We start from the raw sequence: 25000 nt of genomic DNA, 5'->3' as shown, positions 1-25000 counted from the left end.
ATTCAGAAAAATCCCACCTCTCTTCTCCCTTCCTCTGAACCACCTGTAACACACTTAGAGGCTCTCAGGTAAATGACTGTGGCAGTGCTACAGCACAGCGCACCAGAAGCGTTCAGCTCCCCCTTCCCTCACTCACACACAGCACCAGCGTGGCAGTGCCAGCCTGCCCTTACCAACCCCGGCTGCCGTTACACACAGGACCAGCGTGGCAGTGCCAGCCTGCCCTTATCAACCCCAGCTACCGTTTAGACAGTGGACCAGCATGGCAGTGCCAGCCTGCCCTTATCAACCCGGCTGCATTAGACAGTGACCAGCGTGGCAGTGCCAGCCTGCCCTTATCAACCCCAGCTACCGTTTAGACAGTGGACCAGCATGGCAGTGCCAGCCTGCCCTTATCAACCCCGGCTGCCATTTAGACAGTGGACCAGCGTGGCAGTGCCAGCCTGCCCTTATCAACCCCAGCTGCCATTTAGACAGTGGACCAGCGTGGCAGTGCCAGCCTGCCCTTATTAACCCCGGCTGCCGTTTAGACAGTGGACCAGCGTTCAGCGCCGACGGGCACGGGGTCTGGGAGGCGGGTTCTCACCGAGGTGATCAACGCCTCCTCAGTCTCGCCCCCGCTGTCTTGCCCCTGCTGTCTCGCCCCCTCAGTCTCGCCCCCCTCAGTCTCACCCCCGCTGTCTCGCCCCCGCTGTCTCGCCCCCGTCGTGTCCCGTCTGGCACCCGAACCGCGCTGTCTGAGGGTAAACCGCACTCCGTACTCTCCGGGCTCCCTTCCACATGACACTTTAAAGACTGTCTGCAAAATCGGGCCATTCTTCTTCTTCGCCTTCTTCGTCTTCTTCTTCTTCTTGGTGAGACAAGTCGTACAAGATGAATTGCACATTTGTACCCCAGGGCTTCACTTTTGCACGACATTATTTCTCTCTGTCTCTCTTTTTTTTTCCTGTGCATCCTTTCAGCGGTTTGGATGAACCTGCCAAACGTTTCCCGACACGGCGGAAGAGTAGAGCGTCTGCACGACGTCGTCCGTCTCCCCGGCTAAGGCTAAAGTTTCTGCACTTCATATGTAAGCCTGGGGCAGATCGTGCCTGAGAAACGTTATTATTCAAAAATTGTGGACAAATAGTCCGATTCCCCGACCAATCAGCGGCAACGCGTACATTTCGAATTGGCCCCGTCTGGAAAATAAGGTTCAGATTACAGCCGAGCAAAACTCAATCCAACACAGGTGCAGTGGGGAAATATGTGATAGAGAATCCACACGAGTTTGCTTTATCACATTAGCCCAGAGAGTCTACGGAAGGCTGGGTCCATCCCAAGTGAACCGAGCTTTGTTATGTGACAGAATACGGCTTGACAACAGATCTCTCTCCGTTATCAAACCACTCTTCAGTGACTCATTGCAACTTTTGATCCAGCAAAGCGACCACATCCATCTTCAAGAAGGAAAGACTTCTCCCCCAACAAACCTATTAAAGAACCTTTAAATAGACAGACCAATTTTTAAAACTTGACAAACGCCGCCAGTGTCTCATAAATGTTTTCAGATACATGTATCCAATATGTTTATGTTTAATTAATAGCTCAGTGCGATAAGCTGGAAAAGAGGTCAGGTTGAAACGGAGGGCATTTCTCTCTGCAAGCACTCAGATTTCCATTTACTTACACCTCTCTGGAATACCCATCAATCTAAATCTTCCTTGCGGCTGGATCCTTTTTTTATCCGTTGTTTTTTTTTTCCTTCAGAGATGAAGGGTGTTTTTTTGGCAAGACTGCCAGCTCGAAACTCTTAAAAGAGTTCCAACAGGCTCGTTGTCAATCAGGATGTGAAAGCTACTACTGATACTGCAATAGGAACCAAGTCAAAATGGCGACTGCACTGGGAGATGCTTCAACAACACAAGGCAAAGAAAGAATGATGGTTTAAATAGCTACTATATCACAGCTCTGGTGCTGAAGTGATGTGCACAACCTGTGTGCACCAGGATTCATAGAGATGCCTACAGGATGTGAGGGTGAGAGTAACTTCCTGTGGAGGCCTTAGGAAGGAGGGAAGGAGTTCCTGTATGCATGTTTTTACTTTTGTAAAGGGGGACTGGGGCTATTCCTGCAAGAGGAAAGGGGGGAAACTTAATGGACTGTTTTTGAGCTGAACTGAGGAAAAATAAACATTTTATTCAGTTTTGTTTCCAGAATACAACATCTCCCCAGTGGTCCTGTAACCAATTATTTCCCACAGATCTGGTGTTTTGTGAACACAAGAATGCACATGCAAAAGCAAAAGAGTCGTCTCTGTTCGGAGGGGTGAGCTTCCGTCAAATACAATTAAACCGTTTCTGATTAATTACTTAATTCTCAAACTAATTGTTACAAATCTACGAATCCGATAAAGGTGTGTGTCGGAGATTACGAGCGTTGCTCGCGTTTATCATAGATCCTTTGGCTCAGCACGCTGCACTAAACAGGATGTGCATATATCTTAATTATTATTGAGATATGACCTTTGACCCATGAGACCCCGTCCTGCACCATCCTACACCAGACCCCTCTCCTGCACCCCCATCCTACACCCTGGTATATAAAACACACATATTCCATCCAATATGAATGCATATTGCTTTCCCATTAGATGCCATAGCACACACACACCATAATGCATAACAGGCATCTCAGTCAGCAGGGAAATAAAAACTCCATCTTTAAACACCAGAAACCACCTAATCACAGTGTTCACAATATTTATATCCCGGATGGGGGCAAGACGATTATTTGGATGCCTGTTAATGCTCTGTTTTTGTGGCTTTTTCCAAAAAAAAAAAGGCCTCCCCAACTGGGGATGTTGCTACGCAGCTGGTCCGAGCCAGACGCGAAAAACTGCAGACTGGTAAAATAAATAAATAAATCAAATCAAATTAAAATTAAATAAAGGCCTAATCGCCATCCCAAATGTGTCCTGTTCTGGTTCGACGTGTGTTGATCTACCCCAGACATCTCGTTTTGCGGAAACAGCCACGCCAAGACCGCCGTTTTTTTTTTTTTGGTTCCCCCGTCTGTATTTTTGGGTTACTGGAGAGAGAGAGAGAGAGAGGGGGGGAAACGGGTTTACCGACGCAGCTGGTCCCTTCCTCGCCGGCGGCGAAGCCGGACTGGCACACGCACCGGAAGCTCCCGTCCGTGTTCCTGCAGCGGCCGTTGGCGCACACGAGCGAGCCCTGGGCACACTCGTCCACATCTGCGGGAGAGAAAAGGCACCGGCGCCAAGGCAACGGCTCGGTGAAAACCATGGCAACAAGGCGCAGAGTTCTCTGGCAAGAATATCACAAAACCACCAGAACGAGGGCTTTGGTTTTTTGTTTTTTTGGATCGTATAAACCCAGCAAAGTCAACGAGCATTCAGCCACGAAGTGGCAGGACTGCGAGGCGATCCAGGCACGGAAACGCCTAAAGTGGCCACACATTTGAAACGGCAGTTATTCTTTCTTCCACCGGATCTATGTTCCAAGTTTTTTTTTTTCTTGCCAATTGGCAAACTTAAATGGCATGAAAAATCTTTAGTCTTTTGTCGGCACTAAAAATAAAATTTCGGGTCAGAGTTAAGGCCAGGCCATTCCGACGGGTGTCATGTGTGGCGCTGCTCGAACCTCTCACCTACACAGGTGGTCCCCTCCTCATCCAGCTGGTAACCATAGTCGCAGATGCAGGTGTAGCCGTCTGCTGAGTTAATGCAGACACCTGGGCCACATATGACCGGGCTCACCAGACACTCATCCACCTCTGGAGACAGACAGAGAGAGAGGGGAGGGAGAGGGAGAGAGAGAGAGAGAGTGAGAGTGAGAAAAAGAGAAAAAAGAGAGGACAGAGAGTGTGAGAATAGGACAGTGATGTGAGAAAGGAGGCTCACACCACAAGCTTACTGGGGCGTTCCTCGCATCCCAAAATCAAAAGTTCCCCAACCAGGTCCCAGAAGAGTGGATTTCACACAGCACGGTCATTGCAGAAAAATCTAATAACCGAATGACCTCTCCATTCTCAGTCAACTGATGCTTTAGAATGCGCTATTATTTGATGGTGCCAAGATGCATCCTGGACGCCACAAAACAATCACGGGTATATGAGAAGACTGAGAAAAACAAATTGAGTGTAATGTTTCTCTCCAGAACCCATGGCTGACCATGTCTAGTCCAGGAAGTTTCCCTTAGTAACACACCCACCTTTTCTTAAAGGCTAAATTCAGTCGCTATTGCGTACAATTAGTTTTGCCGTCGTCTTGCAAAAGCAGGAGAAAAGCATCTCGGTTCGACGATACTGACGGCTTTTGCTCACAGTAATCAAATACACGCAGCTATGCAGACACTTAACAATGCAACAAATGTTCCCCTAGCCTTCGGGGAGCTTTCCAACACGCATTTGGCCACTGACGTGCCCAAAAACTGTCATCCAAAGAATAATGTTTCACTATTTGGCACAGAATGCATTTTTTTTTATTACTGTATTAAAATAAAAAGTGTGCTGGATCAGATTATAGGAGTACTTAGTGATTTTAAATATAGACAGACATCCATCATCAGCTGGTCAGGATATGGACCAAAAGCCAGCTGTTTAAATTATGCCGCTTACACAATCAATCAATCAATCAATCAATCAATTTTATTTGTATAGCGTTTTTAACAAAGGAGCTTTGTCACAAAGCAGCTTCATGGAGAACCGGCCCGCAAAGAGTAAGCCTAGGGCAACAGTGGCAAGGAAAAACTCCCTGACTGATAGCAGGAAGAAACCTTGAGCAGAACCGGACTCACACAATGCATCTCTGTTCTCAATAAATATGCATTCCTTTGCATAAATGGGTTACATAAACATTTATGTCCTTTGACATCTAATGAGAGTAGACAAAACCCCATAGCCATGCTAACAAAACCCCACATCCCAATCGGCACCATCAAAGTGACTAGATACTTTCTTAAAAAATAAAAATAAATAAAAATCAGCAACTTTGATGAATGACATCAGACCTGTGTCAAATACCTATTTGTTTTGGATTCAAATACTTCTCTGCTGTTTATTGCTCTTGTCTGGTGTATTGGAACCAATGAAATACTCTCAAAAAGTACAAACCCCGCCTTCTGGTCATATTGGCTGGCTCAGTTACACCAGGCAAGATAAATAGAGCACAGAAAAGTATCTGAATCCAAAACAAATATGTATTTGACCCAGGTCTGAAGGATATGAATGACTGATAATTATTCTCTTTGATTAGATAGCGAGTTAAACTAGCGAAAGGTTGTCAAGGCTAAGCTTCCTGTCATGTCATCATCTCCAACGGAGATATAAAAATGGTTTTGTCTGGCTCTAAAAGCAGACACAAAAAACGATCGAAATGTTCACTGTCTGAAAACACGCGAAGTTGAGATTTTGGATTACAGAAGAACAGGAGTTTTGGAAACACAGCCAAATTGGTATCTGAAGTGGAACACAGTAAATTTGTATAAATGTCATCCGTGTGGTGCTTGTCTATTCTACTTAGGATATAATGAAAATGCAAACACTTTTTAAAATAAAATTTAAAAAAGGAAAAACGGACAAGATTTCAGCACTTGTTCTATTTAGCTTACACAAATTAAACATTTATGTTACATTACAATCATTTAGCAGAACAACATTTTCTTAAATTCGTGGCGGACCATTTTGAGAAACAGCCCAGAGGAATTTTTAAAGTGTGGGAGGCATGGCCAATTGAAATAAACAGAGCAACAAAAAAAAAAGTGTCATTAAGATACTGTATATGCAGCTAATATACAGAAAATATGCAGCTTAGTTGAAATGTCTGTCATCGGGACTACCTATAACATTACTGTGGGCATTTAATATGGTGTCGCCTTCTCCTGGAAGCAAAACCTAAAGGCACGTCCAAAGAGGTCCAAGGTTCAGATTTCCGGCTGGTGCTAAGGGAACTGAAATATCCCAGCAGGCTCTGATTGGTCCTAGTTTTTTTTGGCTTGTCTTGCCCACCCCCCTCCCCCCACCCCCCCCCCAGCCCCTCACCCACCCCCCTTCCTTATTCAGCTCCAAAAAATTTTTGGATGCCCTCCTCCTGGACATCAAAGCAGGACAGCAGGTGTTGGTCACGTAATAGGCTGCTTCAACTAGCACTCCAATTAGCCGTCTGGTCTTCCTTGCCCAACAACCACGGTAACAGCATCTCTAATGAGAGCCCGGCATTCAGCGTTTTCCAAGTAGCTTTTGCTTAATTTCCTTTTTTTTTTTTTTTTGCTGCCATTTCATTTTCACATTAGGGCAGCTACAATTTCTGCATTTTAATCAGGTTTCCAAAGTCCGAGTCCAGTTTAATCATCGTATTGACCAAAATCCACTTTGAAATCGAACGATCAACCTTGTCACTAATACTGGCCCCCACATGGTACAAACCATGTGTTTATTTTAGATTGTTAGCGTGTTTTATTTAGAAAGGGAACAGGCAGCATCTGATTGCTACAAGCCTCTCCAAAACCCCCTACACCCCCCCACCCCAAGACACGCACGCATAGGATTCATAATTTTAGAGGGGCCCAAAATACTTCCACAACAGGAGCGAACCCCAAGGACAAAGCCGGTAGGCTTTAAGGGGGGGGAGTGTGAAGTTCCTAGGTGCGTCGAATTCCTCTAATCCGTCTATTTTTACGATGACCTGCGAGGAATTCACAGTGGGGTCGAAACACAAATAAACTGCTGTTAACAGACAAGCTAGAAAGCTAACAGTGTCTATTTCTGAACAATCTGCCCAGACATACTACGATTCATTCAAATGTGCCTTCTCCTTATTATTTAAAAAAAAAAAATTGTACCCACAGTGCTGCCACTCTCATCCAGAATGGCTTACACAACATTACCATTTAAAATGTTTTTATTATTATTATTATTATTATTTATTTTTTTATTTTTTTTACATAGTATCCATGTATACAGCTAGATATATACTGAAGCAATTCGGGTTAAGCAAGGGGGCAGCAGCAGTAGCCCCAGTCGGGAATCAAACCTGAGACCTCAACCATTACAGTACCCCGCTGCCCCAGTTAGCCGCCATGACGACGACCCAACACAATCGCGGTTGCTAGGTTACCTGCCAGCTGGGTGGGCGCGATGTCCTGGCTGGCGCTGGAAGGGAGGATTTCGACGGGGGCGGGGGGAGACGTCTTCTCCACCACCTCTGCAGGCCCAGAAACGGGGTAGTCAGACCAACAGCGACCCACACCACGCAGCGGTCTGTCACTGAATAAACATCTAACCAAAAATCTGCCTGGTGTTTCAAGTCTGATTAAACAATAAAGGGAAAAAAACTTTTAAAAAACTTTTGGAAAAGGAACAGTACAGCTGCTGCATTTTTTTCCATACGCCTCCTCAAACCCCTTCAAAATTAGAATCCTTTTATTCTTTTCTTGACAATGTTTTTTTCTTCTGCTTCATACATACACCAAACAAAAACAAATCAAATTCAGCGACAGCTATTAAGTCTTGCAACAAACAATTTTGGCATAGGTTTCAACATCATTCATAAGTATACATATGCGAAAAGAAATACTTTTATTAGATATTCTTTCTTCTAAGAAATGACCAAATATAGCAGCTAGATATCAATTCAGTCTTCTGACAGCAATATTTATCCACATAGAAACTTTCTGGGCAAAGTAAACATTTCACCTACATTATAGTAAAAGTGTGTTGATACACAGGGTTGGAAAAAGATGTTGGAAATGTACTTGGTCCTTCGTAATTTATTTACTGCACAGGTGATGAGACTTATTTTGATCAGCTTTCATCACATACTGGCTCGAGCTCTGTGTGTCGAGCACTAACCGGGCAAAATGATTTCATGATCACAGGAGAGACATTAAACAGCTAATACATAACACTGCATATATGATCTCCATCAGATTACAGAAGCTCAATGATAGTCCCCTTCAAAAAGACTAAGCAGGCGAATACGACAAGCTAATTGGGTGCTGCATGGACCCACTTCGGACCATTTCTTAATATTCTACTAATTGAAAGCTGTTGCTTTGAATAGCAAATACAATATGGACCATTTTATCGTATCTCACCAGGGGTTAAATTTAGCTTTATGTTACAGCAGTAACATAGTTCTTTTAGCCAATAAACCATCAGGAAATGAAAAAGCCAGCACTGATAAAATCATCTGGCATGTTGCATTTAGTTGCATTTTAAAAAACGTATCCGTTTTTATAAATTCTTCCAAAACTGCTTCAATGTCCAAAAAAATTGCTGGTAAACTTTAAAAGAAATCCTTTTGGTTTTATATTTGTTCCTTGTAAATCAGTAATGATCTTTTTGTGCAGACTGGCCTTCTTTTGCCAAAGAAACCTTTGAAATTCATCTTCAAATAATTTATTTTGGGTGGTGCAGCCCAAGTACTTGGCTTTTACAATACCCATGGGGAGCTGGAAGATCCAGAGATAACACACATGCACACTCTCACACAAACACGCACACTCACAACACACACACACACAAGCACAAGCACACACGCTCAAACTCACATTCGTACACACACACACACACACACACAAAGAGGGAAGCTCCATTGGTCTTCCCACACAGAAACCATGGCGACGGGGGTGGGATGTTCAGACACCTGGGTAGGCGGGCTCCATCCTTATGGTCGATACGCCGGGGGAAAGCTGGGGCTGGCCGGGCTCTACTACCGAATTATTGCTAACACCGAGCGTAACGAGTTCCTAAACGACAAAGACAAGATTCAGAGAAGATTTAAAAAGTGGAAGGGGTATAAAGGCCCCCCCTTTGGAGGGCCCTGCCGTGTCTATCATCGTCGGGTTGCCAGATAAGCGTCGGATGCAGCGGCTGACTCGGCTCTCCGCGGGCCTCATGCACAGTGTACGCATGCTCGACGCGCCTGCAGTACAGCGCTGCACTGTACTGCGATGCTGCGGGTGCCAAGATAGCGAGTGTACGTGAGAGAGTTAAGGAAAAGAGAAAGTTTAGTTGAGCTTCTTGGATTCCAGCAGCCTTGAGAACAAGACCTTTGGGGGAGCAAGTAAAATGCAGTTTGCTTGGTTATTCATTTAATTGATGGGGGCAGACAACCCATGTTTGGGAAACTGACCCACTAAAAAAATGATACTAGAAAATTATTAAATAATTTTTTTTCCCCCCCAAGACTCTGACATAGTATATAGCTGTTAATTGGAGTGCTTTTCTTTTTTCCCTCTCTGTGGAATAGGGCTTCAAGTGTCCTTTGAAGTCTCAAAAGTGTGTTCTACATTTACTGAATTATTCCCTAATCACTTACATTCTCCTCTTACACATTGTCAACACCTTTCAATTCCTCACTGGTTAAAAAAAAAAAAAAAAAACTACAAAATCTCAACATATGACAGAGTAAGTGAACAGAGGACTGAGTAAATTACACTTTGACCCAACATCTTCCTCTATACTATATAGAGGAAAACAGAGTATGCACCTGTAAAACTAATCTAAAACACAAGTAATTTTATGTGATAATAAAACTAGAAAAATTACAAACTGCGTTTTCTACGTACATCTTAATTGGCAGGGAATCCTTGTTTGGGCCTGAAGTACGCGGAATTTGACCTTGATTGAAAAACAGTGTGGAAAGCACTCCGGGTTTCTGCGTAAACACAACGCTCTTATCAAACTAATTGACTTCCTCCCAGTCCGAGGCAAACATAAATAATATGACTGACTCACACAAGAGAGCTTTTCAAATACACCATCCTCATTTGCTTGCATGAGACACTAATAATAATCTCATACCACTCACAAAGAAACTGCTAAATTAGGCCGGGGGGGGGGGGGTTGGGACGCCAAAGCAAAGATGATGTTCGTTCTAACCGCTACTCCAGCCCGGACTCAGGCCTAGGTTCTCCTTGATGGGTGAAGGGCAAAGTTGCCCCTGAATCCCAATTCTTAAGCCAACTTAAGTCAACTCACCCTTACTGACAAATATTACAATGTATAATATCCAAAAAGAGAGAGAGCCTTGTTCTCCTTCTTGGCTGTTTGCGGATGGAAACATTGAGGCATTGAGGCAGCCGGTGTTGCCTAGCAGCGATTCTGCGGTTAAGTGGAGAGTGTGGACTGGAGTCATGCAGAGGTGGTGCTGATGCTGATGCTGATGCTGCATGCAGTGTGCTCCTGCGTCCGTGCGCGGCTTCTCTCAAAGTAACCGCGGGGGGCGGGGGGCGTTGGGGGGGGTCAGGCGCCGGTGGCCGGCGGGCGGGACTGCCGCTGCATGCAGAAGCGCCGCGGCAGCGACGCGTTTCTCTACCGCGGTTAAGAGAGCGACGCACGCGACCTACCTCCTCTGGCGCTGCCGTGACTACTGGATTGAAAATTAACAATGGAAAAAAAAAAAAAAACAAAAGGTCTCAGATGGAAGTAAGACAAACCCAGCCGTACCATTTTTTCCCCTCTTCAATGGCTGTACTGCAACACCAAAGTGTGACACTACAGCCTTTTGTGACACTATCCACAACTAGTTTCTTTTCTCATTCGAGCGCATGGTGACTTTTTGTCGCCATATGTACTTGAACAAAATCAAATTCAGCACGAGTAGCAGAGAGCAGTGGAGTAAAGACGATAACATTTCAAATAAACCCCCTTGTGGTACATATTAATCAGAGCGCTTGATTGGAATGCTTTTTTTTGTTGTTGTTGTTGCTGTTGTTGTTTGAAGGTCTTGGTGCACTGCCTACCCGCCCTCCTTTGAGCTTCAGAGGGGCTTAACAATAATTTGGGAAACTGACTGCCGAGATCCTCTCTCCTGATAAGTGACAAGCGCATCCTGAATAACAAAAGGAGAAGAACTTGACTCCGTTCCAGAACAGGGTTCTGCGAGGTACTGAGGCTCGGAGTGTATTAGCCTGCCTTGTGGGAGGAATTGAGTAGATTCTTTTTTTTTTTTTTAACACAGATCTCAAAACTTTTTTTTTTTCTTCTTCTTCTTGGAGGACAAACACTGCTCTCTGTTTGCAGGGGGATGCCGCCGTGGCCGACACCACATCCACAGGAAATGACAAAAGCCGCCACCAATCCACTGATGAGGCACATCGGCGTCGGCCTTTTGAGTTGCCCGCACTACACTGAAGCCTGTGTTCAAGCCAACATGCATCTTTAAGCCTGACCCACAATTTTTAAAAAAGGCGGGTGGGGAAAAAAACCCCACTCCCCAACAAAAGTAACACTTCAATTTACCTGTAAAACCTAAGTAGAAATTACTGATTTAATTCCAGGCTTTAATTCTGATGGAACCACGTGGAGCACTGCAAATAACCTGACCTTCCCTTTTCCCCTTTTTTCCTTGTTCACGTTACTGCCTCCCATTGCCTCATGGGAAACGTAGTCTGGGAGAGAGGTGGGCGGGTCTCTCTCTCTCTCTCACGTGACCTGCGGCGGCTGACTCACCTGGGACGTCCGGGAGCTGTCTCTCAGTGACGCTCAGAGCTTCCACGGGTCTCTGGACCGTGGGTAACGGGAGAGGGGGAACCTGGGGCGCCTCATGCGTGATTCGGGGCCTGCTGTCCGGTGGGTTGACCGGTTTCGGACGGTAGGTGCCGGTCACCGTGTACCCCATCCCGCCCGGGCAGATCTCCTTGAAGGCAGCTGAACGGGCAGAGAAGGCCAGAGACAAGAGAGTGTTAACGTCGCGGCAACTGAGATAAATGTGTCATCCTTTTCCAAAAGGGACTTCAGTCTTATATGTGTGTGTGTGCCTCCAAACTCAATTAGTGTCCAAGCGCACTTGCATCCGAAATCAAAATTACATTTTTATCAGCCAATCCCACCCCAAACACTGTTAATCTCTGGTGTGGGGGGGGGAGGGGGGGGGTTCCATAGAGATTAGCCATCCTGGTAATGGAAACCAGGCAGCGAATGCACAATGAGAAAGTTAAATCAGAACGTCTGGGGGGGGGGGGGGGGGGGGGAAGTGTACAAGATAAATCCTTAAACGCTTTTTGAATCTGCGCAACCACCAGAGTCTGTCTTCGATCGCACAGAAGCCGCAGACCCCCGTTACTTCATCTTAAAAACGGACCTGATTCTGGGTCTGATCTTGGGATCTTGGCAGCGGGGGTGCTTTGTTTTTGGCTGTTCCCCGAACATCTGCGCCGTCCCGCAAACAGATATTACCAGCGTGCGGTCGACCGGTCCCGCGATTTGCCCCTTCCTGAGTTCAGAGAGTCTTTTACCGTGAGTGAGTCAAACACACCACCCATCCGTTTGGCCCCGTGTGTATTTCCCCACTGTTCCTCGCTAACCTGAATTAGCCACAGAAACGCTAAACCTTTAAGCCAAAAAAAAAACCCTCTGGGTTTCATCTGCACAAGAAGTTGTGTTGCGACTTTTTGTGTAAAAAAAAAAAACGATGATAACGCTTCGACTTCGACGGCGAAAGCTACTCTGGAAAGGGCCGGGGAAAGAGGCCTCTCCAGCTCCACTCTCCGCGTCAAGTCAACCGTTCGGTCGAAGCCTCGTCTACAAAATGGCGTCGGCACCCATGTGATTAAACCACGGGGTTCGTGCTGAAAACGCAGGAGCCTCTCTCTCGCATTCGGCGCCCTTGTGACCCCGACTATTACATCCAAACATCTAAACGTAAACTCGCATCGCCTGAAACGGCTCGTGTGTTTACACACGTAATTACTGAGGGGGGCAATCTGCGCTTGTGTAGCGATTAAGCAGCAATTAGCGGATAAATATAATTCAATTACGCAGGTATTAGAGGGACACTCGATCCAGCGGGACGAGCACCCGGCACGGAATCTCATTTCGGAGCGCAGCCTCTTCAGAGAGGGGCTCGGACGTGAATAAGAGAGAGAGGGAGATTTCCTCCTCTCTTACCTCAGAGACAGAAAAGGAGAGGGAGCTCTTCTGCCCCATCAGTAATAATAATAATAATAATAATAACGATGCTGAGGATGAGTCACGGATTCCTGGCTGCTCGACCCCAAATCATCAATGCAACCCCCGCAACTCTTCACTAACAAAAGCTCAGGCTAGACCGGTGTAAGGAGATATACCAACATATCGAGGCCGGCAACAATTTTTTTTTTTTTTTTTGTAGGTGAAGGAAACAAAAGCGGAGGAAAAAAAAATAATCATGTTTTGTCTCACCCATGAGCGCAGGCTGGGACGCAGTAACAGAAAAGCACATCACCTGCGTTAATGTCATCTACACGGCCTTTTCCTGTCTCATCAGCCAATCATTTCCCTGATGGCCGACATGTGCCTACGTAGGACTCTGGGTGCATTAATTCGGAGACAGGTTGTTAAAATGCCGGGGCCTCGGCCAATCACAATAAAGCAGGGGACGCTGAAAACCGGCTCGGTGTCCCGATGGCAAGGACTTCCTGTCGTCTGGCTAAATGTCAGGGGGCCGGCCGGTGCTCCTATAAAGAATAAAATAAAGAAGAAGACGGCCTGTCCTTCATAGCGAGGCCGAGCGTGAAATGGCCACGCTAATCCCGCCTGTCTGCTCAAGTTTATTTCCTGATTAACAGGCCGCGTGCCTTTCCTTGCCCCGGTCACGGCTCTTAATCTACCCACAAGCCCCGTGCCGGGAACCACCAAAGAACAGACGTACTGGAGCAGTCACACCAGCCCCCCCCACCGCCCCACCCCCACCCCACACAGACTAACACCAACACTCCCCCCGCCCACCCCCACCACACACAGACTAACACCAACACTGCCCCCCCCCCACAAAAACAGACTCACTGGAGCAGTCACACCAGCCCCCCCCCCACACAGACTAACACCAACACTGCCCCCCCCCTACATGAAAACAGACTACTGGAGCAGTCACAGCCAGCCCCCCCCCCCCACACAGACTAACACAACACGCCCCCCCCCCACAACAACCACTGGAAACGGAGTCACACCAGCCCCCACCCTAGAGACTAACAGCAACCCCAGCCCCTCCCCCCCCCACACACACAGACTAACACCAACCCCAGCGCGCCCCCCTCCCACCCCCCCTCCTCGTTATTCTGGCACGCACACGCGCAGCCCCCAGCCCGGTGTTCTTAATAAAGCGGGAGAGGAAGGGCTCCAGGAATGTGTCAGGGAGCCGAGCCGAGCCGAGCCCAGGGGGGGAACGCTTCGCGCCCGTTTCAAACGGCCCGGCTGGCACCGGAGACCGGCCCAAACCGGGGGGGCCTCCGCGCGCACACTGGCCATCCATCATCGCCCCTATTGTTCTCCGCCGTTTCGCTGTTCCTGCTCTTTATTGAGATTTTCTCCTACGCAGATGTGGCCACACAGGGATAACTTCTAGTGCTTTTAAAAAAAAAAAAAAAGATTTTTACACTTTCACAAAAAAAAAAATTCCATTCGCCTGCACACTCTCTCTGAGCAACATCAGTGTACACTTCCAAAAGAGATTTATGAGTTTCTTTGTAATAACACTGTTGAAGTATTGTGTATTGTGGCGTGATAAAATTTATTGTCATCTACATTTGCAATGCAAAAGGCGCTTGGTGGTGGATATACAACATGAATACGATGCTTTTTATTTGGGAGACACCAGACTGCTGAAATCATTTACTGTGGTTTTTTTGTAAAGGTAGCTTTGCATTAGATCTTCCATGAGTCAGGCTGCTGCATGCTAACTCACGGGAAACCAAACTGCAGCCACAGAGAAAACAAATTATTCATGACAACGATTCTGCTTGTCACATCGAACAGCCTCGTTATAAAAAGGTGTTAGAATCTTATTGGACGAACAGGGCGGGGCGGGGCGGTGATTGCAGTGAGAAGCAACTAAACGACAGAACAGAGAAACCCATGCAGGGAGAGGGGGATGGTGGAGGAGAGGTGGAGGACAGGTGGAGGAGAGGTGGAGGGCACGGGCAGACCCAGCAGTGCCTCTTTCTGAAGCCCTGCTCTGTCTCTCCACCCCTGAGGGATGGAGGTGTTTGATTGTTTTTGGTTTTTTTTTTGGCCCGGGCCTTACCTGTTCCAGGACTGGGACACTTGTCACAGCGCGGACCCCAGGCCTTGCCCACACTGCAGCAGCACAGCTGTTTGCTCAGCTGCACCGACACCGGGTGCAAGCACTGCTTCCCCAAACCCACCAATCGGAAACAAGCCCCTTTCTCCTCGCGGACCGCAGGGGTATCGGCTGGCGGGAGGCGGCAGGAGGCGGCAGGAGGTGGCAGGAGGTGGTGGGAGGTGGCAGGAGGAGGCGGGAGGAGGTGGGGGGAGAGGGAGGGGTGTGCGCCAGAGTGAGACACATAGGAAAGAAAAGAAAAAAGAAAGAGAAAAATAAAGAAATTCCCTTCACCAGAATCTCCACGAACACACACACATAAAAAAGATGAAAAACAATGAGCTAAAGGTAAATAAATAAATAAACACATTAAAAAAAAAATGAAAACCACATCAAAAATGCTTGAGAAAACCCCCCTCAGTAGCAGTGACTGCAGAACCAGAGGTCACAGGTCAAAGTTCAAACGGGTTTATGGTTTCCTCAATGCATTTTTGAACCGGGAGGAACAAAAACAAACACCACTAAAACTCTGAAACGCTAAAACACACAAGCACAACACAGACAATGGACAGGTGAGCTGTGTACAGCAGGTGCACGTGGGGGTGAATCCGTGTGTCAGACAAAAAGTGAGTGGACTAACCGTGCCTGCAGGTACCAGTGCCAGAGGTCGAAAGTCCAGGGACCAGAAAACAAAAAGTCCTGCCATGTTCTTCTTCAAACCAGGAACTCGGCCAGCTGATTTCACTAATTAATTCAACCTCTCGGCTGAAGAATTGTGCTAATTGCCAAATCCAGGTGATTGGAACAAAATACTGGGGAATGCTTGTTTTTCCACTTTTTGAACCTGGATTTTCCACCTCTGAGCACCACTGGGTAAAGTACAGCAGCTGTGACTGTTTCTGAACCAAGGACAGGACATGCATGCAGCAAGGGATCATGGGAGGAGGGGCACAGACTGCACCGGTGACCAAAGAGAAAATGAGCTCTACGGACTACAGGAGGGATGCTGCACCAGCAGCCACACCATCCCGTACCCCTTCTCATGTCAAACTGACATAGCAAGGCAGGTGCGGACTGGGGTTAGCATTTTGATGGGAAACCTCCTAGGGGAAAAAAAGCAAGTCGTTGTCGGAAGAGGCGTTCTGCGGGCCAGTAGGGGGCGCTCTTTCCTCTGGACGGAAACAGGAAATCCAAAGCCCCTGCACAGAGATGAAGGCGCCGTCCTTTGGATTGGATGTTAAGCCGAGGAAGAGTATTAACCCTTAATCTCCGGGTCAAATTCCCGCAAAGAACGATCCACCCAATCATCCGTCTGATTGGACGCATTATCCCTGGCATTCCCTCACCACTGTGATTCCCCCAGGTTGCCACGGAAGAACGATAATGTAGTTTTCATCATGTAGACTTTCCTCGTTAAACCAAGGTGAAATACCTAAATAACGTAAAATATAAGTGTGTAGGAGGACTGCTGCCCCCCTATATCTCTGAGTCAGGATCGCAGCGCATGTTTTGTACAGCGTTTCAGGCAGAAATCCGCCGGGACTAGTTTAACAAACCCTGAAATCGGAGAGTTTACGCAGGGCTGCCGGATAAGAGCGTCGGCTAAACGCCTCAAAGAAATGCAACGTAATGACTGCGCACAAGCAGCTGAACAGAGACATTACTGCACAACGCTCTGAGCAGAATCAGTCCGACGCCTGCCTGTACAAGGCTTTTCATATGGAACCATACAGCAGTATTGTTTGGTTATAGCTCTGAACCGTTAACCAGATACAAATAAAAATAAAAAATGCATGGAATAATATACACAGTACACAATATATAATGGGCGAGGGGGTTGGGTTTTTCTACGTGCTCGCTAGGACCGACCAAGACCACGTGGGGATGGGGGAGTCTGTTGTGGTGCGTCAAAAGAATCAAAGACACGACCTCATTCCGTGCCCTATGTCAACCTCACAAAACACAGGTGTGATGTCACCTGGTGCAATTAACCAGGTGTGGCTGGGGGCTTGGGGGGCAGTGGGGGTCAGGGCGATTGTGAGGAAGAAAAAATTGATACCTGAGGTGTGGTTCTGTAATGATCTGTGTCAATTCACCGCTCGAGCCTGACTGATTAGTCGTCCACTTTTTTTAAACTAATAAATAACAGTTGTGTTGTTTCTTGACCATAATTTCCTTGAGACTTTGAACATGCAGAAAATCAGCCTCAAACGCTTGACTGCCGGGATCAGATAATACTACAGTCGCATAAAAAAAGAAGAAGAGAAAGAAAGAAAAAAAAATCTTGCAACACACTATTTCAGAGATATTTAACCGTGCAGAGACAGCGCACTGCAGCCCAACAGGATGTGGGATGCGAGGAGTTTTCACTGATGCTGCGCCTACACGTTCCTGCAGGGTACAGCAGTATATAGCGGAGGACAGGAGGTCAGAGCAAGCACTTCCTGTCAGGGGCAGGTTACCCTTATTGCCATGCAACACTGTCATTAACCAACACATGGTGGCACAAGCGACCAGGCCACACCATGCCTGACCCTCAGGACCAGGGGGAGGGAGGGTGGACACCCCCCTCAACCCAAATCTGAAAACAGCCAGCCAGCCAGTTTGCAGGGTTGAACAGCCAGAACAGGAGGAGAGAAGACTGCGCTTCCCAGCGGCAACATCATTTATCCATTCCAGAGACACACACACAGCATGAGGAAGGCAATCATGTTAAATTAATTAAAAAAAATAATAAAACAACATGGAACATGGAAGAATACCCTGAGTATCCCTGAGGGATTCTCCCCTGACCCCCCCCCCGCCCATAACCCCCCTTTGAAAGAAAAACATTATTTGTCCTCAGGGCTTAAATGTGAAGAGTGGTGTCACCTCATTGATTTCTGCGATTGATGAATAGCAATTCAAATCTTTCATCCAGGGCAAAAACACACAGACGAGGGAGGACCAAAAAAAAAATGGTGTGGAACAGAGGAAGCCCAGCAGAACTGTCAGAGTGGAGAGATGTTCCTAACTCAAGAAGCAGGCTAGCGTCGCGGCACACGGAAGACTCATGGGTGTCTTCTCCCCCCCCCCCCCGCCATTGGAGGGGTGACTGATGCTGTTCTGCCCGCTGAGAGCAGGGCAGCGGAGGAGATTGAGCACTTCCTTCAGGGCACTGCTTCCAGCATTCAGCTAAGATAGGCCATGCCTTTTCCATCAGACCGCTTGTATTTATTTTATTTTATTTTATTTTTGCTTTTTGCAATCTTGAGGAGCTTGGGGTGGGGGTTGTAGGGGAGATGTGGGAGTGGGGGTGGGTGGGGGTGGCTGTGTGGGAGTGGGGGTGTGGGTGCTGATGGGAGCGGAGTGGTGGGGGGGTTGGAGTTGTGTGTGTGGGTAGGAGTGGGGGTGGGGTGTGTGGGACTGGGGGTTGGTGATGGTGGTGTGGGTGTGGGCTGGGTTTGGGGATGAGGTTGGGGGTGTGGGTGTGGGTAGGAGTGGGGGTGAGGTTGGGGGAAACACTGGTGCAGTGGAATGGATTTAGTGACCTCTGGCTTATCCCACTCTGTTCACTGTCATGAGAGTATACTGTGGTCAGATGATATTTTGCAGCCCTCCATAGTTCCACACTAATGAGATATGTTTGGGATGTTGGGGAACATTGTGATTTGTCATTTGGGAATGAGATAACATTTTGTCACATGTTGTGCCGGGCATACCACGTGTAAACTTCCCGGCAACATCCCCTGATAGTTATTATTTTGTCATGGGAAAGAAAACACTGTTTTAGGAACGCTCTAACCGAAAGCTTTGAAATGGCAGATTCGTTGAACATTACTATCGGTTTTTTGATAAAAATGAACATGTTGTCATCCACGATTAAAATACTTCAATAACGTCCCAGAAACAAACATTCTTGAGCTGTACCTGCAAATGCTCCTTGGGACTCAAAAGTAACATTGAAGGAATAACCGGACAAGGGTAAGCAGCACTGGGCACGTTTCCTCCTTAACTTTTTTTAAGTTAACTTCCTTAACTTTTCTGGGAACCGTCTGAGAGCAACAAATTCTTAGCTGGCCCACCACAGTCTGCTGCAATGAATTCTGGGAAAGCGTATATGAGAAAGAGCACAATCTGTCACGCATGCACACACATCTTCAGGGCCTCCAGAAACTTATATATATATGATAAATAACACGAACATAATGAAGTTGAAATATATGAACACACACACACACGTAGATTACAGGCACGGCGGGCGAGGTGCGGTGTGTGACTCACGGATGCAGGTGCGGAGGGAGGAGTCGGGGATGAAGCCTGGCTTGCAGGAGCACCTGAAGCTTCCCATGGCGTTCACACACACGCCGTTGGGGCACACCCCCTGCAGCTGGCATTCGTTGATGTCTGAAAGCAACAGCAAGGAATAAAGTTTAAAAAAAAAAACAAAGATACAGGGAAACAAAGAAAAGCTTTCTACTCTGTGACTTTGCCCTCCTGTGCACTCCTGTTGAACCCCATTCTCTGTATCTTTCACAAATTCACAAACTAAAACCTGGACACTGCGTGCCATGGAGAACTGTGGAGAACAGGTTTTTTTGGGTAAGAATTTGGCTGTTGAGGGGGGCCCCCTCTCCCAGCCAATCACCGTCCGTTCCAGAGGCCAGCGGTTGAATCATGGTCACGCGGTCCATGACTCAAAGGAATAAATTCATTGGGGAGCACGAGGCTTCGCCCCAGACCCTGGGCGCTGTGGGTTTTTGAGTTCCTTGTGGGAACGGGAAAGCGCAGTACCCCCCCTTCCCATGAATCTGCAGCGAGAGCCAGGGGGCCGCGGCCAAGCCAGCGGAACGAACCACCGGGAGGGAAACTCCCCCCCCCCCCCGCCCGGCCCCCCCGCCACCAGCCGATGGCGGCTGCTCCGGCGCACGAACCCATCCGCTCCGCTTCCTCCCCTCGCAACCGGAGACGATCGGCGGCTTCCGAGGGCCCGCCCGACTGAAACAGACCCGCAGCCGTCCGAAAAAAACGAGCCTCGCTTCTTTAAACAGGAAGGAAGGAGCGCGTCCGAGCCACCCCGGTCACTGAAGCACTACCGCGGAGAGAGGGGGGGGGGGGGAAAGCACCCGCGTGCCGCCAAGCTGCCGGAATGATGCCGGCGGCAGCCAGAGCACCAACCGGACAAGCAGCAGAACCGCACACCGGCGCTGCCTGCAAGCTACAGAGCATCCTCCAATATCCCAGCCTGCACTGCTCTCCCACCGCGGCAAATGACCATGGATCCAAAGAGTAAAAAAAGATACACATACACACAGGCACGCAGGAACACACACAGACATACACACACACATGCGCGCACACACACACATGCAAACACGCACACACACGCACACACACACACAGAGTCATAGGCGCACACATACAGGCTACAGACACACACACACACACACACAATGAAACTTTAATTCTTTTTCGTTTCACTTCAGGCAGACAACAGCTCTCTTACTGGCTTCCCCAGAGTCAACAGAGGCATTCCAACTCAGTTTTTAACGATAAGATGCCCAAATCATAAATCCCTGAGAAGGAAAAAAAAAAAAAAAAAAACACATTTGTTCACACATTCCATTTAATGGCAGAAGACACCCGAGAGTGGTAATCATCATGGCGTGCGGTTTGTGTGCAAACACGCTGTCCCAGTTTCGACATCTGCTGCAAGCCCCGCCCATCGCTGCTGTCAATCACCCGGCTGACAAAGTAATTACCTCCAGGATTATAACAGCACGGACTGAGCAGGTGAAACAAGCAGCCCAGCCATGACACAATCTTCCTCTGCTCCTCTGACAGCAGTCAAGTGCTACTGATGTCACAATGGGAATTTCGGGAGGGGTCGGCCGCGATTGGGTCAACACAAGAACTCATTATGACCTCACAATAAAAATCTGTTGTGCAAAGTCACACCCTGTGTATTAGTCACACAGCCCTTGCATAAAGGCAATTAGAGATACTCAGAAAGACAAGGCCCACTGGGACCCATGCTAGAGGGGAAAGAATGCATTCAAACCTCCTCCATTGACCACAGAACCAAAGTCAATCAAGGTCTTCAGGCTCATTCACCAGAGACAGAGGAACAATCCTCACTCTCTCTCACTGTTTATTTTCACTGGTCTGGTTTTGGCCAGATTTGGTCAATCGGGAAGCACGTGAGCCTGGAGGTTCTGAAGAAGCAAAAAGCAAAAACGGTCTTGAATATAAAATCTGGCCAATAAAGAAAAAGGCATAATAATAAAAGAACAGGATGTGGTGAGGCACGGTGAGTCATAACCACCCCTCACCCCCCCCCCCCCCAGAAATAGCCCTGTCTGGGCCCAGTTTGCCCGTCCGCCCTGGCAGTAACCAGACCAGGCAGCGAGCAGGTCTCCCGGCCCGTTTCGTTTTAGTAGCGGTTTTGGCTAGCCGGCGTGGAGGCGCTGTCCCGACCGCAGTTCCGTGGTGCTGCCCCCTGGTGGCCGCTGTCGTGCCCGCAAAAATCAAAACAACCAAGAGAGGTGCAGGCCCCCCCCCCCCCCTTCGTCACACACACCGCAATTTAGGCCTTCGAACAGGCCGGGAAAAAATCCACAGATTCACACGAAATCCTCCAATCCTGGCCAACGTCATGTGATCCCTAACAGGCGCTGTGAACCTCCAAACACTCCCAGACTTCGTTCGCATTTTCGCGGAAAAACGCAAAGGAACGGGGAAAGAGGCGCACGCTGTGCCCGAGTGGAGTGGGAGAGGAGCGTATTCGGGAGTGACTTTTCTTCATCTCCTCCTCCTCCTCCTCCACCTCCACCTCCTACGGCACGGAGGAGCGCTGCACCTGGACGAGCGGCGAGCCAATACCCGAGACGCTCCAAGGGGGGTGAGGTTAAATTGGGGGGGGGGAGGACGGGGTACCATCGCTGGCCCCGGCAAGGGGGGGGGGGGGGGTTTCCAGGTGGAACCAAACGGACCCAGAGGTTCTGAGCGCCCCCCCCCCCCCCCAGCCAATGGGCCCCCCCATGCCAGTCCTGATGCATAGCCGGCATCGTTCGTCATCATACCCAGACTCCATACAGATCAGAGGGAATCGATCAAATATGGCACCTGCTCTTTCTCCACACACACATACACACACACACACACACTGCACACCGCTTCACTTTAACCAAAGCAGGATTGATCGCCAGCGGAGAAGAAAGAAAGAAGGAAGAAGCAGAGAGAGAGAGAGAGAGAGAAAGAGAGAGAGAGAGAGAGAGAGAAAGAGAGAGAGAGAAAACTTTCCTCGCCTGACGGATTTCAGGTGATTTGTGTGTCTGGGGTAGGTGGGGGGGTGGGGGGAGGCAGGAGGGGTGAGGGGGGAGGGGGACCCATGAATGAAAAACCCGCTTCCTTTGCATTCCGTCGGCAGACACGGGCGGGGGGGGGGGGGTGTGACCCTGCGGTGAGAATGTAGCCAGGTCCGCCAGCAGAGGGCGCTGTTCGCAGGTGAACGGCCATGTTTGCTGGCAGCCGCACAAAGGGAGGTTGATCGTCAGGGCAGAGAATTATCTCCTTGACAGAGAGACATATTCTCTCTCTCTGTCTCTCTCTTTCTCTCTCTCTCTCTCTCTGTCTCTCTCTCTCTCGGCGAGGTCGTTCGCGTCCCCGCGCCGCGAAAAAAAACAGCGAGAGCTCGCTCCCGTTCGCGCTTTCCTGTGGCGTTAAAAAAAAAACGATAAAAAGCCAAGCGGCGCGGACGCGGCCCCAGACAGAGTTAACGGCGGCGGCAGGGACCCAGGCCAGAGCCTTACCTTGGCAGTAGGAGTTGTTGACTCTCTTGTACCCCTGGGGGCAGTCCATTGTGAACCTCACGCCCGACAGAGGGATGGCTGGGAAAGAAAACGAGAGAAACGATTAAAAAGAACTCGCCGCTCACCAGCCCGTCAAACCCCGAGACCTTTAAAGTGCTCGATACATTTTCGGAAGCCATTGAATTAGGGAACCATAAACAAAAGCAGGTTGGCTCGTTATTTTGGCAAGCACTGTGTTCCCTCCCCCTGCCCCCCCCCGCCCCCACCCCCAACCGCCGAAGCTGGTAAGCTAGTGAGAGAATCGTTTCGAGTTGTAGCTCGCTCACCCCTTTTTCTTACGACTCGTAGGCCGGTCGAAAGGAAGCGTTAGCCGTAGCAGCTATCGCAAACCTGCCACTGCACACTGTATTTTGCTATCCGCTCAGACGTTTCAAGATATTTTTAGCTCAGTCCAGCTGCTGTTTCGCTTTTCGTTTCTTCCCGATTTCAGCCGAAAAGACGACTTCTGGTGACTCAGAGAAGTGGACTACTACTCAGGGGAGTTCTGCAGTGGCGGGGGTCCACTGTGGCTACTCAGTTCCAGCACTTCTGTTGTACTTCGGCTGACCCATTCCATCACAGCCAGGGTGGTGGGCGGGTGTGTCTGGGGTGCGGGGGGAGGGGGGGGGGGGGGTTACGTCTTTCATTATTGCCAGCTACAGAATGTCAGAGCGAGCTCGGTCAGACAAAACCACCCGCAGCCACGCTAACAAAAACTCTCCCTCAATCTTTCACTCCTTCTCTCCCTCCATCCTTCACTCCCTATCTCCCTCTCTCTCCATCTATCCATCACTCCCTCCCTCCATGAAGCCCTCTGAACCCCTTTCCGTCTCACTCCCTTTCCCCATCTCCCACCGCCCACCGCTCTGAGTACCTTGACGGATGACACATTGAGGGGTGATGTCACGTTTCACACACCCACACACACACACACACACACACACACACACACACACAAGGCCTCGCAGAGCATGTGCTGAGTGGGAGGGGCCCAGGTACCGTGGGCACAGACAGCCTGGGCGTCAGTGACGCCTAAAACACCTTCCATCTCAACGTGATGAAAAGTCCTCCACTCAATCATTTCTGACCCTTTGCAACAGTTGTTGATTCACAGATTTATTTATTTTTATTCATGCATCTTTCCAATCCCTTTATTTAACCTCATTGGTCAGCTGAGAACTCCGGACGTTTTCCAGGTCTCCCTTCCGAATACTAATCAACCCAGGGGTATGGGTCTTGGCAAAGTACACATACATGTACACAAATATGCACACAGACACACCCATGTACACGCAACCATAAATCCGTGCACATGCACATCGAAACACATAGACATTTTTGTGCATTAATAAAACCATGCAAAGTACTGTCAAGGCCACATGGAGCGATGGAATGTGTTTCCCTGCTGATCACTGATCGCATTCTTCCAGGCAGAAGGTGTCCAGCTCCCTCTGGTCTCTCCTGCTTTTCAATCTTGAACGCCTTTCTCGACTACAAAGCGCAATATCAGAGGACCGCCGGGGCTGGTCCAGAATACTGATTGTGTGTATCTGCCGCCGCCCCCCCCCCCAACCCCCCACCCCACCCTAGCCATTTTCCTTCAGATGCTGATGCGCACTTTGGGTCATTATCATGCAGAAGTTCCCTCTTTCGCGAAAGTTTGGGATTCTTACGCTAAGTAAGCCGATTCCCAAAAATTCTGACAAGGACACCGGAATGAACCCAGACGGGTGCAGGAAGAGCAATGGATGGAGACGTTAAACCGACATCCTGGCTCACTGCGCTCGAGTTCCCATGGCAACTTTTAAAACAGAGGGGAGGGTACGAGCATATCTGAAGGGTACGAACACACTTTTGGGGGGCTGCTGTATGGGATGGGATTCGCACAACCCTTCACCCCTTACAGAAAACAGGAAGTGCACGATGACAAATGAGGCAGACAGAGATAAGCGCACCGAATAAGGAAAATAAAAACCTCCGAAGCAAGCGGTTTTGTCGCACGTGAACCCATCTGACCCCTACGTGAACAGCAAACAATCGTACACCGCGAGGAGGAAGAAGAGGAGAAGAAATTAACTGAAAAAAACTTCTTTTTTTTTCCCACCACCAGACGTTTACTCGCTCCCAT

The 25000-nt window shown here is 48.6% G+C and overlaps 1 protein-coding gene across 3 annotated transcripts in view; it reads right to left on the bottom strand.

Moving 5' to 3' along the window:
* Nucleotides 1-22961, bottom strand: part of ltbp1 (latent transforming growth factor beta binding protein 1) — a 73911-nt gene extending 50950 nt beyond the window's left edge. For 2 of the 3 annotated variants that reach the window (XM_064317196.1, XM_064317198.1), the window contains exons 1-9: nt 22834-22961; nt 19307-19429; nt 15008-15175; nt 11458-11655; nt 10353-10375; nt 8648-8750; nt 7118-7204; nt 3652-3777; nt 3110-3235 (exon numbers count right to left, since the gene is read on the bottom strand). In XM_064317196.1, the coding sequence (XP_064173266.1) occupies nt 3110-3235; nt 3652-3777; nt 7118-7204; nt 8648-8750; nt 10353-10375; nt 11458-11655; nt 15008-15175; nt 19307-19429; nt 22834-22882 (1003 nt within the window). In that variant the 5' untranslated portion in view covers nt 22883-22961. The remainder of the gene's footprint in view (nt 1-3109; nt 3236-3651; nt 3778-7117; nt 7205-8647; nt 8751-10352; nt 10376-11457; nt 11656-15007; nt 15176-19306; nt 19430-22833) is intronic. The other variant, XM_064317197.1, reaches the window with a different exon arrangement.
* Between the last annotated feature and the right edge of the window lie 2039 nt (nt 22962-25000).

This window comes from Anguilla rostrata, chromosome 18 (genome assembly GCF_018555375.3).
Source record: "Anguilla rostrata isolate EN2019 chromosome 18, ASM1855537v3, whole genome shotgun sequence".
NCBI classification, from domain to species: Eukaryota; Metazoa; Chordata; class Actinopteri; order Anguilliformes; family Anguillidae; genus Anguilla; species Anguilla rostrata.
Note: the sequence above shows the minus strand (reverse complement) of the source record. Positions and strands in the feature narration are given on the sequence as shown.